At 43.1% G+C, this 16,700-nt stretch overlaps 2 protein-coding genes across 2 annotated transcripts; both read right to left on the bottom strand.

Annotated features, from left to right (window-relative positions):
• Nucleotides 1-1,772: 1,772 nt before the first annotated feature.
• Nucleotides 1,773-7,272, bottom strand: LOC138611581 (UDP-glucuronosyltransferase 1A1-like). The gene is made up of 9 exons (XM_069684759.1): nt 6,784-7,272; nt 6,473-6,536; nt 6,242-6,390; nt 6,013-6,140; nt 2,906-2,999; nt 2,616-2,741; nt 2,465-2,552; nt 2,166-2,385; nt 1,773-2,043 (listed from the first exon to the last, which is right to left on the bottom strand). The coding sequence occupies exons 1-9, from the start codon at nt 7,270-7,272 to the stop codon at nt 1,773-1,775; spliced, it is 1,629 nt and encodes a 542-aa protein (XP_069540860.1).
• A 3,163-nt stretch (nt 7,273-10,435) lies between these two features.
• On the bottom strand, nt 10,436-16,460 carry LOC138611417 (UDP-glucuronosyltransferase 1A1-like). Its single transcript, XM_069684509.1, has 9 exons — nt 15,972-16,460; nt 13,746-13,809; nt 13,522-13,670; nt 12,190-12,317; nt 11,545-11,638; nt 11,284-11,409; nt 11,128-11,215; nt 10,829-11,048; nt 10,436-10,706 (listed from the first exon to the last, which is right to left on the bottom strand). The coding sequence occupies exons 1-9, from the start codon at nt 16,458-16,460 to the stop codon at nt 10,436-10,438; spliced, it is 1,629 nt and encodes a 542-aa protein (XP_069540610.1).
• Between the last annotated feature and the right edge of the window lie 240 nt (nt 16,461-16,700).

Below are 16,700 nucleotides of genomic sequence, written 5' to 3'. Positions count from 1 at the left end.
AGTTGTGTGAGTGTATGTTTGTTCAAAGTCCCCACTTAAACAAGAGAGGCAATTGCACTTTTGTACAGCAACCAATGTCCTCCAATTTGGTGTGGGATTATCTGATTAAGTTATAGAGTAATCTAATTTACTGTCATCCGCTCATAAAAGAAAGCATTCACACCTGGCACTGCACCTGAGGGACTGGGGGAGAGTTCAGTAGAGGAAACGACAGTGTTTTCTAGAAGGGCGGTTATTATTGATACAGCATGGCCAATAGTGTATCTACAAATAGATGGGCTGGGTAAAGGGTGAAGTAGTCTCAGCCCTATGACGGCTCTGAAGAGGGCCACAAGTCAGCCCAACAATAAGGTGTCTTTATATTACAAGTAGTTGTTATTTGACTGAGTGATGCTTTATGACAGTATTGACTTCACCTGTGGGATGGAGGAGGATGAGTGTGAGCGGGCGCCAGTGTCTCAAAGCTCAGTGAACCTTAACGGGGCTGAAGCCCGGCCTAGCAACCTGTTTGCACTCAGTACCTGAGGGTGGGTGCATGCTGTTTAGGGCTGCCGGCGGTGAAGATAGATAGTGTGCTCTTGGGCCAGGTTCCTAATGTAGGCAGGGACTTTAGGAGTTCTTCAGCCTGTCCTCAAGGCTCTTCTGTCCCCCTGCGGAAACGCCTCGTCTTGCTGGACCGGTGATCATTCTACATCAGCCAAGGGCGCAGAATTGGGGTAGGGACATGTTCCTACTATATCCAGAAATTACTGAGTTGTCCCTACCAAATATTTTGTCCAAATGACACTTGTTGCACTTACAACCAACAGAGGAGTCATTCATATGAGACAGCGTCACAGTTTGTTTTAACTTTAAATAATAACTTTAAATAATATCGCTGCCTGAGCATCTGTGGTTACAGTGTGACATTTGAAATTGAAACGACTCATGACAGCATGTGGTATCTGTCATGGTTTGGACTCATGGATGGTTTATTTTTATGGTTATTTTCTTGTTTAGTTTTTAGTATTATATTTTCACATTTTCTAATGTGTTTAGTTTAGGCTTTTATTTTGTTAGTTTTGTGTTGGGGCTCTTTTGTTTCTGGGTTACTTTGTTTCAAAGACGCTGGTGGTTCAGGAGCACTGGGGAATCTCATCACACACCTGAAGATCATTTGGCTTCATCAATGGCAGCTGATATAGTCCTCCTCGTCTCACAGCAGGCTGCCAGATTCAGTGTTTCTCCCTCTGCTATCCCAGCGCTCCTGAACGCCGCCAGCCTCACGTCTTCACTATACAAGCCACAAGTCTCCGTTCTTCGGAACGTTCTCTGAAGAGACTTCTCTACAACACTGAGACTGCTTTTTCCCCAGATTACTGACCAGTTTGTCAGTAAATCCTTTAACCCTTTCCCTTAGTCTGAGTTTTCCCTTTTGGGTCCTAACTTTAAAGTCGAGGTGAAATAAAAAATATCATTTTAATCCTTTTGGATCACATCCCCGGTAATATTGTGCATCTATTTGACAATATAGGCCAAAAAAAATACAGAAAATCAATTTCTTCGTTAATCTTTATCATTACCCCTTAACCCCTGAACATGGAGTCTATTAATATTCTGTGTTTCCTGTTTATTAAATTTCCTTATGATCGCCTCATGGCTTCCCTTATTCTTACACATGTTAAATTAAAAGCATCTTCACTTTGCATTAACATTAGAATGATAATTATTATTTTTAATCTCCTTTGACAAAGAGCGTTGTTACTGAGCTTAATGTGCAAAGTAGCACCAGGTTACTCCTGCTTCCTCTTCCTGCTCAGCTTCCGGCAGCACAATTTGAAGCATTTTACAGTCACGATTACAAAAACCAGCACAACAGTTGCCAGAAACGCGATCACATCCAGGCAGAAGTACTGGAACCAGTGGAGGTCATGGACGGCAGCTCTGAGATGTTTTGCTCCTTTGTGCCGCATCACAAATTCTGTCCAGAACACAGAGAGGTCGATGGGCTCCATTGGTCGGTCTTTATGGAGAGCTGAGAGCCTCTGCATGTTCTCTTTATACCTGGACATGGACAGATTAAAAATACAGTGAAGTAGAGCTGATTCTTTCACTTCCACTTGTATCTTCCACTGAGCTTGTTTTTGATAAGACGACCGCACTATGAGCGACCTTCTCTCCCTCACCTGGTGTCATTGATGACCTCATTCAGCCCCTGAAGAAGGGCTTCTGTAGTGATTGTAAACAGATTCAACACAACTCCGCCTCCTTTGCTTGCGAACCTCTGTGCGTTGTCAGGCTGGTCCCCATCAATTGGCACCATCACCATGGGAACAGCGTGGCACAGTCCCTCAAACAGACCGTGTGAGCCACCGTGAGTGATGAAAGCCCGAACTCCGGGTTGAGCTAACACACAAATATGTCAGAAGTCATTGTATGTGAAGCATCATTTGTCAGTTTGCTTCACATTTGATGATTTACACACCTAGTAGGTCATTCTGAGGCACCCAGGGCATCATCTTCACATTATCTGGGACATTGTCAGGAATCTTCCCGTCGTACCTCCATATTACCTGTCAAAAGATTTGTAATTATGCATTGATGTATGATTTATATATTCATATATATACTTGTACCTTCTGCGGGATCTGTCTGAACGCTTCCAGAAATACAGAAGTTTTCTCCTCTGGCATAGCTGACACCATGCTGCCCAGAGTGAACACTATAAAGCCGTGCTCTCCTGACACCCACGACTCCAGATCCTGCAAATACACACACAGAGTAGTGTCTACCATACAACTCTCTTTTCACTCTGATCTTTCTCCCTTGCTCCATAAAGAGCAGTGCCATAAAGTAAGAAAGAAGTGAAATGAAATCCAAATGTTTAATTGTTTTTACATTAAAATCTTAAATACTCAGGCCTTACTTTAGGTAGAGGATTTCTCATGTTGCAGTTGATTCCGCCTACTAGTACTAGATTAGGCATGAGAGGACGCGGCAGCTCCATTGCAAAGTCAAACCTGTTCAAAGATAATACAATAATATGTATTTAGAAAAACTTATTTTCTTTCAGATTAATCAGTAAAATCAGAGCTCTGCATAATATTGCCCTGCTGTGTATTGGTATAACAGTGAACAATATGTCAGTCATTTATGGATTTTCTATCTAAATTTTAAGGGTTTGTATAATATCATTGATTAAATTAAGTGATGTACTGGCTGGAGGCTTGGATGGGGTTTCCACCGAGGGACTCTATAGTTCTATTGGGGGTCTTCAGCGCCCATGTGGGCAATGGGTCCAGTCGTGATTTTTATCTGAGTAATAGATTTGATTGGCTGAGTAGCTTCACATGTGATGATTAACAATGAATGCATTGGTGTGTGAGTTTCCTGGACCCCTCAAATCACTACTGCAAAGACAAAAAAGCTCAGGTTAAGCACAGGTTAAGATAGATGCACTTGTCGAAGTGTAAATAGGTCCGTGTCCGGATACAACCGCATCTGGGTCCACAGTTCGCCAATCACTGACCTAGGCCCTAGGAGAACTGCTTACCAGGACTGGGGATATCGTAGGACGGTGGAAACAGTACTTTGAGGAACTCCAGAACCGAACCAGCACGTCCTCTGATGAGGAGGCAGAGTTTGAAGATCAAGGGGAAGACCTAGCTATAACCTTGGCAGAGGTCACTGAGGTAGTCAAGAGCCTTCTCAGTGGCAGCTCACCAGGTCTAGATGAGATTCATTGTGAGTTGCTAAAGGCTCTGGACATTGTTGGGCTGTCTGGGACAGTACCTGTGGAATGGCAGACCAGGTGGTGGTTCCCATTTTCAAAAAGGGGGCCCGGAGGGTGTGCCCCAACTACTGCAGGAATTTGGGGCACCAGGGCCATTGCTACAAGCCATCTAGTCCCTGTTAAACCCAAGTCAGAGCTGTGTCCGCATCCTCGGTCAGACACATGGACAGCCACAAAACCGTGGATGGCTCCCTCCGGTTGGGGAGTGAGTCTCTACCTCAAGTAAAGGAGTTCAAGTATATCAGGTTGTTGTGGGGGTAAAATGGAGTGTGAGTTGACAGACGGGTTGGTGCAGTAACAGCAGTAAAGTGGGAGCTGAGCCTTAAGGCAAAGCTTTCGATTTTACCAGTCGATATACGGTTTAACCCTCATCTATGGTCATGAGTTTTGGGTAGTAACTAAAAGAATGGGATTGTGGATATCCAAGTGGCCAAAATGAGTTCCCATAGAAGGGTGGTTAGAGATAGGGTAAGGAGCTTAGACATCCGGTGGGAGCTGAGGAGGGGGACTTGCCAGAACTGGGTCAACTTGCTTTGCCTGCTGCCACCCTGACCCAGCCCCAGACAAATGGAAGAAAATGGATGGAATCTATCTATCTATCTATCTATCTATCTATCTATCTATCTATCTATCTTGCTGTAATTCCCATCATACACTGAACAAAATTACAAACGCAACACTTTTGTTTTTGCTCCCATTTTTTAATGAGCTGAACTCAAAGATCTAAGACTTTTTCTATGTACACAAAAGGCCATTTCTCTCAAATATTGTCCACAAATTTGTCTAAATCTGTGTTAGTGAGCACTTCTCCTTCGCCGAGATAATCCATCCACCTCACAGGTATGGCATATCAAGATGCTGATTAGACAGCATGATTATTGCACAGGTGTGCCTTAGGCTGGCCACAATAAAAGGCCACTCTAAAATGTGCAGTTTTACTGAATTGGGGGGGTCCGGGAGGTCAGAAAACCAGTCAGTATCTGGTGTGACCACCATTTGCTGAATATTGGCAGGAACTGGAACACGCTGTCGTATACGCCCATCCAGAGCATCCCAAACATGCTCAATGGGTGACATGTCTGGTGAGTATGCTGGCCATGAACTGGGATGTTTTCAGCTTCCAGTAATTGTGTACAGATCCTTGCAACATGGGGCCGTGCATTATCAAGCTGCAACGTGAGGTGATGGTCGTGGATGAATGGCACAACAATGGGCCTCAGGATCTCGTCACGTTATCTCTGTGCATTAAAAATGCCCTCAATAAAATGCACCTGTGTTCATTGTCCGTAACATAGGCCTGCTCACACCTTAACACTACCGCCACCATGGGCCACTCGATTCACAACGTTGACATCAGCAAACCGCTCACCCACACAACGCCATACACGCTGTCTGCCATCTGCCCTGTACAGTGAAAACCGGGATTCATCCGAGAAGAGAACACCTCTCCAAAGTGCCCGTAGTCATCCAATGTGAGCATTTGCCCACTCAAGTCAGTTACGAGGACGAACTGCAGTCAGGTCGAGACCCCGATGAGGACGACGAGCATGCATAGAGCTTCCCTGAGACGGTTTCTGACAGTTCGTGCAGAAATTCTTTGGTTATGCAAACCGATTGTTGCAGCAGCTGTCTGGGTGGCTGGTCGCAGACGATCTTGGAGGTGAAGATGCTGGATGTAGAGGTCCTGGGCTGGTGTGGTTACACGTGGTCTGCGGTTGTGAGGCCGGTTGGATGTACTGCCAAATTCTCTGAAACACCTTTGGAGACGGCTTATGGTAGAGAAATTAACATTCAATTCACAGGCAACAGCTCTGGTGGACATTCCTGCAGTCAGCATGCCAATTGCATGCTCCCTCAAAACTTGCGACATCTGTGGCATTGTGCTGTGTGATAAAACTGCACATTTTAGAGTGGCCTTTTACTGTGGCCAGCCTAAGGCACACCTGTGCAATAATCATGCTGTCTAATCAGCATGTTGATATGCCACACCTGTGAGGTGGATGGATTATCTTGGCAAAGGAGAAGTGCTCACTAACACAGATTTAGACAAATTTGTGAACAATATTTGAGAGAAATAGGCCTTTTGAGTACATGGAAAAAGTCTTAGAACTTTGAGTTCAGCTCATGAAAAGAATGGGAGCAAAAACAAAAGTGTTGCGTTTATATTTTTGTTCAGTGTATGTATAAACATGAGTAGGTATGTCTGGAAAATCTCAATGTATCCCCTGTGTACATGTTACCTCATGAGCCAGATGTCAGATTCAGACAGCAGTTCAGCCACGCCCACCTTCTCCCCCAGGAACTGATGGGCTATGGTGTCAAAGTGCCAGTATAGCAGCCTGCACAGCAGAGGCTCCAGGAGAGCCACCTGTAGGTCAGAGGAAACATACCACAATAAAGGTGAGAGTTTAATTATATTGATAAGTTAATAATAAAACAGTCCATGCTTATCTGGCTGTAAGTGCTCACCACAGTATTGATAGTTCTCTCCTTGAAGTTCATTTTATCTGTGTATCCAGTGAAAAAGCGGGGCACGTATGAGGGCGGGGAGGGGCAGCCTGCAGACTTCATATCCAGATGACATGGGATCCCCCTCAGCATGTTAATAGTGGGGAGACCTGAAAGTGATGCAACATTGCCAGGTGAGGTACCCTGTGGACGTATAAAACCACAGATAATCCTAAGTGCGGCAGAACTCACCTAGTTTCCGAGCGATTAAGTTTCCTGTGGGCGCTATGGGGTCGGATACAACGGCGTCAAAACCCTGCAGAGAGAAAAGGTGAACAGGGAGAAGAGGAAGAAGGGGTGTTATCACATGTAAAATACTTCTACCACTCTCCCAACTTCTCAGGGGTCGTACATGATTATTTGACCTTGCCACAGAACAAGACCAAGACATTAGAATAATTAGCTCAAGAGAAGCAGACACAGTCAAAACTAACGGCTCATTATTCCAGATTAAAGTGTTGTATTGTATAAGACTAAACACCTGTTTCTGTGTCTGTACTCACCTGCTGTGCCAGATGTGTGATGATCGTATCATTGAACAGGAGGCTCTCTGCAGTCGTGTGGATGAATTTTACAACACTCTGAATGTAAGACAACTTTTTCTTAATCTTCGTCATGAAAGACGTATCAGATTTTTCCAAATTGTCGTTGTTTGTGGACATGAAATGATCAATAAAAGCCTTGGTGTAAGGGACAGGAAAGGTCACAGTGTCGTAGTGTTTCCCTGGACCCATCCGCATGCTGACCTCTGGTATCACCACTGTCACCCTGTGTCCGCGGCGGCCCATTTCTTGGGCAAGAGCCTTCATGGCCACCCAGTGACTCCCATCCATGGGTATCACCAGCAGTTTGCCCAGGTAAGGTGGAGAAGCAGAGTCACTAGGAGGACTGGTAACGACGGCTTCAGTCTCCTCTGTCTTCAACTTTTTCTCTGCCACAGACTCGTCCACGCTCAGCAGCAGGAACACAAAAAAAAGAGCTGCTTTCCACATTGTTACCTTTCCTGTGTGTCTGCAGCTCGCTGAATCCAACACAGACAAGTAGTAGTGCAGAGTGAGTGTGTGTTTGTGTGTGTGTTCAAAGTCCAATTTGATTTGCAGGACTTGCTGGTTAAGTTTAATCACATTGACTGTTATCCGCTCAAGAGAGTTCAGTAGAGGAAACGACAGTGTTTTGTAGAAGGGCGGTTATTATTGATACAGCATGGCCAATAGTGTATCTACAAATAAGTGGGCTGGGTAAAGGGTGAAGTAGTCTCAGCCCTTTGACGGCTCTGAAGAGGGCCACAAGTCAGCCCAACAATAAAGGTGTGACTTTATAACAGCTCTTTTTGAAGTGTATATGCACTGCAGCAATCCATTGAGTCATATCTCAATGTGTAAACAATTAGGTTACATGAATAGTAGTCCCATTGTTACAATCTCAATCAACACAACTAATATTCAATTTGGATATCAATGCGTATGTTCATGTTGTACATGTACGAAACGGTTTATCTACCTTGTATTGTAACATCAAAGTACAAAAAGAACTGTAGACTTTGAGCCCCTTTACCTGTTCAGCACTGTGGTACAAACCTTTCCATACATGCAGTGCCTGGAAACATTTGCCTCTAACCCCTCCCCTCTAACAAAAAGCTTTCTGCCTTCGCTACTCACCGATTTGTCTACACTTTGATTTTACCAACATCCAGATTGATATGTAGTCGTTTGATTTATTTCAGTAAGGTAGTTAGCTTTGTAATCAGTGAGGATTAATATATCTCTTCAATTATATCGTAAGGCATGTGTCAAATATTCATTAAGTGTAAACCAGTGAGCTTTAGCAGATTCACCTGAGTGTCAGTGTGGCCGCGACAAGTGTGTTTCTTTGGGAACTTAAAAGTAACAGCACACATATAACAACGACACTTTAAAAACACCCGGAGTTTGCTGGACAGCCTCTTTCAACTAACGTCTTTAAAAGAAAATTAATACGATTACAAAATGAAACACACATTATCATTTGGCACACAGCCAGGCTGGTGGAATTTGTTTTCAGTACAGCTTGGTACAGGTTCCAACATTAAACATATAACACAGATATAGATACAGACAAACACATTTCATGCATAAGGGCCACGCTTAATCCTCAGCGTTCAGAGTTCAGAATGTTTATTGCAATGGGAATGAAACTGTTTTTGAAGCGGGTTGTTTTGGAGGCAATTGTCCTGTAGCGCCTCCCAGAGGGCAGTAGCTGGAAGACATAGTGTGCAGGGTGAGTTAAATCTTAACGCCATCTTTATTTAGAACTTTTATTTCCTCTATAGTCAAGTTTGATCATCTTCTTGGCACAGATTTTGACAACAGAGGCTGTAATATAGTACGATAAAGAGTGTGGGGTTCTCAAACGTTTAGGGGCCAGGGACCACGTACAGGAACGTTCCCATAACATTGTCTAACATTACCTACAAGTTCTAATTATGTTTGAAAGAAAACATTTGAATCAACGTTTTAAGGATGGTTAGCATTTCAAAAAATGTTCCTGTAACGTTAAAACTTAAACTAAGACAAAACGTTTTAACTGCAACATTGTGAAGATATTTTCAGGATGTTATTGAGGCCTGGGATGTCAGAACACCTTTTATATGTTACATAAAAACAAAGGTGAAACATGCTGACTGCAACATTCTGACGATCTTTTCAGGATGTTAGTACAGCCTGAACTATTAGAACGTGTTTTATAAAACGTTCCTGAAACGTGATTTGAATTCCGACTATTAAAAACATCATACGGAACATTCTCAAAACATTTCTAGCTGGGTAAGCAGATGGAACTATTTGTATTGTACAACGTATCAACCTAAATACTTCAGACCTGTTTCATAGTGATAAACAGAAAAACATTTCAATTTGAATCATGATACCACCACTTACAGACTTTAAAACAGAGGCTCATTTTATTCTAAGTGCTTATGGACTGAACGTGACAGCATTGATCAAGTAATTGATCTTAAAAGCTTTCAGAACATGAACAGCCGCATGTCAGCTGCAGGAACGGTTCCACCTGAGTGAGTTGAGTGAATTAAGACAGACTGACGTGATGTCACAATGTGATGTTTAATGGTCCAAAGCTAACCTGGGCGGGAGTAATGGACACAATATGCTTGTTTCATTGGCGCAAATGGTCCTCATCCGTAGACATGCAGTTTTTAATGATGCAGCACAATTTAATATTTATTGTAAATTTATAACAATTATTTCGTGGACCCCCCAGGGGTTCTAGGACCCCACTTTAAGAACCACTGGTGTAGAGCTTTAGTGTAGAAGCAAATGTTCATTTAGGACCGACTTCAAGTGAAACAGGCAGGATCACAGCATGGACAGTTTGTAGCATCCAGTGGAAGGATCAGATTGTCTCGAAACCTTTTCTTTACAGGTCAGACTTGAGACTAAAACAGTGCAAAAGGAAATAGTCCTGAGAATTCTTTAATATAGAAATAAACATATATAAGACAGACTGGTATTAAAAGTATTTTCAATTATGTGTCTCATATTATCACAGCTCAGATGTGTCTAAAAATGTGCAAAAATGATAATAAGAGAGCGTTGTAAATATTTGTATCTGCCTTCAGCATGGGAGGTGACCACGGCCACAGCAAATGTCCATAGACTGGAAGCAGTGGAAGCCGGAGGGAACACCGCTGGAGGTCACACAGCAGAGGCCTCAAGGACCCATGAAATACACCTACATGAAACATAGCTGATATGTTAGTAATTCTTCTTCCTTTTTCTTCTTCCCTTCCGAGTAACGAGGCGCGAAGGTTCACAGGCGGCTTCGCTCGTGCTGTGACTCTGTCTGACGAGAGGATTCAAGTTGGGCTTTGCTGCCTTTAGTGCCGCTCTGGCTGTCGAGTACGCTCTGTTCCCCTCAAAGAAGGGTGGCCACTAATGTTCATCATTACCCCTTAACCTCTGAACATGGAGTCTATTAATATTCTGTATTTTCTGTCTATTATATTTTTTTGATCACCTCATGGCTTCCCTTGTCCTTCTTACACACCGTTAAATCGAACCGTCAAATCTTCGCTTTGCATTAATATTTAAATGATAATGATTCCTTTTATTCTGTCTTAACAAAACTGTTACTGAGCTTAATGTGCAAAGTAGCACCGGGTTACTCCTGCTTCCTCTTCCTGCTCAGCTTCCGGCAGCACAGTTTGAAGCATTTTATAGTCACTATCACAAAAACCAGCACAACAGTTGCCAGAAACGCGATCACATCCAGGCAGAAGTACTGGAACCAGTGGAGGTCATGGACGGCAGCTCTGAGATGTTTTGCTCCTTTGTGCCGCATCACAAATTCTGTCCAGAACACAGAGAGGTCGATGGGCTCCATTGGTCGGTCTTTATGGAGAGCTGAGAGCCTCTGCATGTTCTCTTTATACCTGGACATGGACAGATTAAAAATACAGTGAAGTAGAGCTGATTCTTTAACTTCCACTTGTATCTTCCACTGAGCTTGTTTTTGATAAGACGACCGCACTATGAGCGACCTTCTCTCCCTCACCTGGTGTCATTGATGACCTCATTCAGCCCCTGAAGAAGGACTTCTGTAGTGATCGTATACAGATTCAGCACAACTCCGGTCCCTTTGCTCGCCAGCCTATGCACGTTGTCATACTGGTCCCCACCAATCGGCACCATCACCATGGGAACAGCGTGGCACAGTCCCTCAAACAGACCGTGGGAGCCACCGTGAGTGATGAAAGCCCGAACTCCGGGTTGAGCTAACACACAAATATGTCAGAAGTCATTGTATGTGAAGCATCATTTGTCAGTTTGCTTCACATTTGATGATTTACACACCTAGTAGGTCATTCTGAGGCACCCAGGGCATCATCTTCACATTATCTGGGACATTGTCAGGAATCTTCCCGTCGTACCTCCATATTACCTGTCAGAACATTTTTGTTTAGTGCATTGATGTATGATTTAAAATGTGTGTTTTATATGTTCTTTTACCTTCTGTGGGATCTGTCTGAACGCTTCCAGGAAAACGGAGGTCGTCTCCTCTGGCATAGCTGACACCATGCTGCCCAGAGTGAACACTATAAAGCCGTGCTCTCCTGACACCCACGTCTCCAGATCCTGCAAATACACACAGAAACACTCTGTAGGGTCATGTCTTTGACTGTAGGAAGCTCTCTGTCTATAAAAACGCCGAGAGAGAAATAAGGAAGAAGTAAAAGACAATCCGAGTGTTGAATCATTTTCCAGCCTTACTTTGGGCAGAGGATTTCTCACGTTGCAGTTTATTCCACCAATTAGCACTAGATTAGGCATGAGAGGGCGCGGCAGCTCCAGTGTGAAGTCAAACCTGTTCAAAGACAGAATTAGAAAATGTATCTGAATATGACAAAGAGTCTTTTTTTTCTTTCTTTCAGTATCAAAGGACATAAACCAACTCCCCTCCCCAAAATCAAGTGTTTAACCTTGTAAACATCTCCATGTGGTGTTCTTCATGTGCTACAAGACATATCAGGGACAACATGACCTCACAAATGAGGCGCACGAAAAATAGTATTTAGTTAGTCCCGGTACGGACCAAGTCTGGAGTTAGGACTGGTAGATGAAGAGGTGCTCTTGAGCAAGGCTCCGAATCCCCAACTGCTCAGGGCGCCATCTGCAGCCCCCTCACTCTGACACCTCTTCATTAATGCATGTCCACAGAGTCCTGTTTGTTCATGTGTGTATTTCGGGCCTTTGTGTGTGTGTAGCATGTTTGTAAAAACTTTGAATTTCCCCTCTGGGATTAATTAAGTATACCTTCTTCTTCTTCTTAATTCTCATCACTATGTTTTTGCATTTGTAAATTAATCTTCTGCTTGATACTGAAAAATATCATGATATCCCCTTTGTGCGTGTTACCTCATGAGCCAGATGTCAGATTCAGACAGCAGTTCAGCCACGCCCACCTTCTCCCCCAGGAACTGATGGGCTATGGTGTCAAAGTGCCAGTACATCAGCCTGCACATCAACGGCTCCAGGAGAGCCACCTGTAGCAGAGGTGGAAAAAGTACACACATTCTACACTTGAGCAGAAGTACAGATACTTGTGTACAATAAAAAAAGTACTGATTCAACTTCTTTACTCAAGTAGGAAAGTACAGGCTCTGAAATGTACTTAAGTACAAAAGTAAGAAGTATTCCTCTGAAGGACATTTTACCGAACGTTTCTTTGCAAAGCTAACTAAACCTCACAATAATAATAATGATGATGATAATAATTCAAAGACAATTCAACTTTAACAATCCAGCTTAAAGTAAAATAAAACTACATACTGCCAATAATGAGCATTAACTTTGCAACAACACCAGAATTGTGAACTTCAGCGATACACGACACCTCTTTTGTTAACTGGGCAAAACGAAAAAACGTCCTCGGCACATGAGGATCGTTTTCTTCGTTAATTATCACTGGATACTGTCAGGTTTTGCTGCAAGCCAAATTTCAGACAGAATAATAAAGACTGAACCGAACTGAGGTCCCGAATGAGCACCTGGATAATTTTTTACAGCTTTGAAATCAGTCTCGATGTTGGGAAGACAGCGTGCAGAGACCACAATAAAAATAAGAGATAAGTAGATTTTTGTGTTCAAATGTAGGGAGTCAAAGTAAAAAGTTAAACACTCAAGTAAAGTACAGATACATGAAAAATCTACTTAAGTACAGTAAGTGTTGGAGCTATTAACATTGTTTGTATAATTTTATTATTTTACATTTAGTCATTTATTTCTTTCTTGTTCTTTCATTTAGGAAGTTATAATAAGCTTGAGACCATTTGTTGATATATTTGAGTTTATTTAGGCTTTTATTTTGAATTGGTAGTTTGCACCGGGTGACGTGTGTATATATGGGCAGGTAGGATAGGATGGGCGGGCACCGGGAAGGTTCATGGTTTTTTACCAGGAAACGCCAGATTGTTAATTTTGAGTAAAAGTTGTTAAATATAAAGAAAACTTATTTTTTGCCTGGACCTTGAATTTAGTTTATTGATCCTGCGTACGATCCACTCTCCCTGTGCCACAGTGGCTGGTTTTTTGTATATTGACGAGGCCAAATCGCCACTACACTTAGTAAAGTCTTTGTACTTTGTTACTTCCCACCTCTGCCTGTAGGTCAGAGGCAACATACCACAATAAAGGTGAGAGTTTAAATATATTAATAAGTTAATAATAAAACAGGCTGTAAGTGCTCACCACAGTATTAATCATTCTCTCCTTGAAGTTCATTTTATCCGTGTATCCAGTGAGGAAGCGGGGCACGTATGAGGGCGGGGAGGGGCAGCCTGCAGACTTCATATCCAGAGAACATGGGATCCCCCTCAGGAGGTTAAGAGTGGGGAGACCTGAAAGTGACGTGACAGGTGAGAACATGTGCAGACGTATAAAACCAGACATAATCTGAGTGTGGCAGAACTCACCTAGTTTCCGAGCGAGTATGTTCCCAGTGGGCACCATGGGGTCTGTTAACATGGCGTCAAAACCCTGCAGAGAGAAAAGAGGGAGAAAGGATGTCAAGCATCACTGTGTTTAACATTAACATCCTTCTCTCTCATTCTATTCGTCCTTATTAAATGTTGGAAAGTAAGAAGACTAACACTCTCTATGAAGACAACATTTAAAGTGTGTCAATCACACACACGATGCTTTCTGATGCACAACATCAACAGTCATTATCACACTATAGATGTGACATGAAGAAGCTCAAGTCTTTCATGGATGCTCTTCACTAATCAACCTCTCTCACTAACCTCTCACTGTATCAATGAAATATTGTTTTGCTTTATATTTAAGATAATAGATTGGTTTTCATTTAGGTGTCATTTCAGCATTATCATGTGAATAAATGTCTGTTAAGTCACTATCATAGCCGAATGAGGCAACACAATGGTGATTGAGGCTATGGCCCACTGATGAAAGCCTTTGCATTTATAGTATATAGTATTATTACAGACTGGGTGTCTGTGGCGACATGTTTTTTCTGCACAAAATGTTTTAATTACCATGTAAAAAATCGTCCCAAGGCATCTCCTCCTTCTCCCTCATTAACAAATTCCTGGATCTGCATAGTCCCCGCCCACTCTGTACTACCTTTTCGTAAAACAAAACCCGTCTCTGCCATCGTTTAGTGGCAACATGTTGAAACTTAGCTAGCTTGTATGTTAGTGATGAGTAGTAGTAACGTTAGCATTAGTAGTCAGTAGAAAATCAAGAGTTACAACCGCAGCCAGTAGTGGACGTCACACATGGAACACTGTCTGGATATCTAGGAAGTGTGCTCGCGCAATTACCGTTTATCACCAAAGTTGCCGCCGAAGAGAACGAAACTGAAAACCCCCCCATTAACAGTGCACTGTGTAAGATTTTACATGTAGTAACTGAAAAATTTAGAACTTCCCCAACTTCCTCTATTGCCTCTAACAGCCTGCGGGACGATTCATATGTAAATTCGGGCCAGTTTACCCGCCAAAAGAAGAGGATGTGTATCTGTGCTCTCACGAGTATCTCTGCCTACAGCTCATTCTCAGCCCCTACAGTCAACTGTGTCTCAACGTTAGACAACGCAAGCTGTGAAATGGAGACGGATAATGCCAACAAACAACCAGCACAAACTACACTCAAGAATAAAACAGTTTTATCTAGTGAAGCCGTCTGGCAAAACAGGAATGTGACCGACGTCAGGGGGGAAACTAGCGTCAACATCTGCAGGGCATGCGAATCATGGTAACCTTCGATTGCTTGTGGGGATCAAAACAGACGCACAACTGGCTTTCTTGCTATTGGACAGGTAAGCTGACATCGGCGCATAGCAAGTGAATTATACAGTATATTACTATATTATTGTGATTATAGCTGGCTAATGTTCGCTAACGCTTGTGATGATTTGCCGGGTCGCCAGCATAATTTGCCATTTGGTTAGGAAGCACAATGCCGGAGTCATGCAGTGTACTTACGTTCGAGCTAGTTGGCTAACCTTAGCATGCTTGCTAACGTTATGAAAAATGCTATCTGAGTGTGTATGTCAGTTATCTAGCTTGATAAATAACTTAGCCAGCTAACATGACAAATGGTGCTGATTTTGTAAATTATGTAGCAGAACAAAGCAAATGTGCAACACTTCCGATTGTTTTCTATTAGTCAATATCATTGCGTTATCTGCCTTGGCTAAGGTTAGCCAGCCAGCTGTCAGCTGGCAAAAAGCTACCGTTAGCAAACAAGCAAACGTTAGCTTGTCTGCTATCACAGACGATTCGCCAGTTAGGCAATGTAGCAAAATACTGTGGAGTGGATAACATCAGCTAACTCATGCAGACTCCTGGGGCTGATCTGGCTGCAGTTCACTCAACTGTGTCACTAACAACAATTTTTGAAAGTTACACAGTGCACCTTTAAAGAGCGTCTGTTTAGGTATTTCAGTCATAAAATATGTAAATGTTCTACCTCTCTCCCAGCTTCACAGGGGTCGTACATGATTACAAAAAACCCCACAGTATAATGTTTGTTCAAGACATCAACAGCTGTCAGAACAAGTAGCTCAAGAGAAGCAGACACAGTCAAAACTAATGCCTCATTAATCCAGATTAAAGTGCACGGCTTAAGTGTTGTATTTCATAAGATGAAACACCTGTTTCTGTGTCTGTACTCACCTGCTGTGCCAGATGTGTGATGATCGTATCATTGAACAGCAGGCACTCTGCAGTCGTGTGGATGAATCCTGCAATCTTCCTCAACTGTGTATAACCTCTCTTCACCTTCGTTACGAAAGACGTATCAGATTTTTCCAAGACGTCCTTGTTTGTGGACATTAAAATGTCAATATCAGCCTTGGTGTAAGGGACAGGATATGTCACAGTGTCGTAGTGTTTCCCTGGACCCATCCGCATGCTGAATTCTGGTATCACCACTGTCACACTGTGTCCGCGGCGGCCCATTTCTTGGGCAAGTGCCTTAATGCCCACCCAGTGACTCCCATCCATGGGTATCACCAGCAGTTTGCCCAGGTAAGGTGGAGCGGCAGAGTCACTAGCAGGACTGGTGACGACAGCTTCAGTCTTCGTGGTCTTATCTGCAGGAACGTTCGCCTGCGTGTCCACACTCGGCAGCAGGAACACTAAAAAAACAGCTGCTTTCCACATTGTGAACTTTCCCCTGTGTGAAGCTCCCTGAATCCAACACAGACAAGAAGTAGAGCAGAGTGTGAGAGCTGAGAAACACCTGGTTCTCTTACCTTTGAGTGCCCCTGCAAACCACTCCTCTGTGATTGATTTAGTACAGTTATGAGTGTGTTCAAAGTCCTCACTTAAACAAGAGAGGCAACTACACTCCTTAAACGCAACAACAACCAAAGTCCTCCAATTTGGTGCACGACTTGCTGA

The sequence above is a fragment of the Semicossyphus pulcher genome, unplaced genomic scaffold (genome assembly GCF_022749685.1).
Source record: "Semicossyphus pulcher isolate SPU_LCO1_2020_fin unplaced genomic scaffold, fSemPul1.0.p SCAF_7, whole genome shotgun sequence".
Classification (NCBI taxonomy): domain Eukaryota; kingdom Metazoa; phylum Chordata; class Actinopteri; order Labriformes; family Labridae; genus Semicossyphus; species Semicossyphus pulcher.
The sequence above is the reverse complement of the archived record's forward strand: the minus strand, read 5'-3'. Positions and strand labels throughout refer to the sequence as shown.

What these genes read in the sequence shown, in the direction of transcription:
- LOC138611417 (XM_069684509.1), bottom strand. Translation starts at nt 16,460, where the DNA reads ATGTGGAAAGCAGCTGTTTTTTTAGTGTTCCTGCTGCCGAGTGTGGAC. An exon ending in TCTGACATCTGGCTCATGAG is followed by an intron (nt 11,639 to 12,189) that starts GTAACACGCACA and finishes GTCTTTGAACAG; the next exon opens with GTTTGACTTCACACTGGAGC. An exon ending in GCCTCAGAATGACCTACTAG is followed by an intron (nt 11,049 to 11,127) that starts GTGTGTAAATCA and finishes TTTGTGTGTTAG; the next exon opens with CTCAACCCGGAGTTCGGGCT.
- LOC138611581 (XM_069684759.1), bottom strand. Translation starts at nt 7,272, where the DNA reads ATGTGGAAAGCAGCTCTTTTTTTTGTGTTCCTGCTGCTGAGCGTGGAC. An exon ending in TCACACATCTGGCACAGCAG is followed by an intron (nt 6,537 to 6,783) that starts GTGAGTACAGAC and finishes TTCTCTCTGCAG; the next exon opens with GGTTTTGACGCCGTTGTATC. An exon ending in TCTGACATCTGGCTCATGAG is followed by an intron (nt 3,000 to 6,012) that starts GTAACATGTACA and finishes ATCTTTGAACAG; the next exon opens with GTTTGACTTTGCAATGGAGC.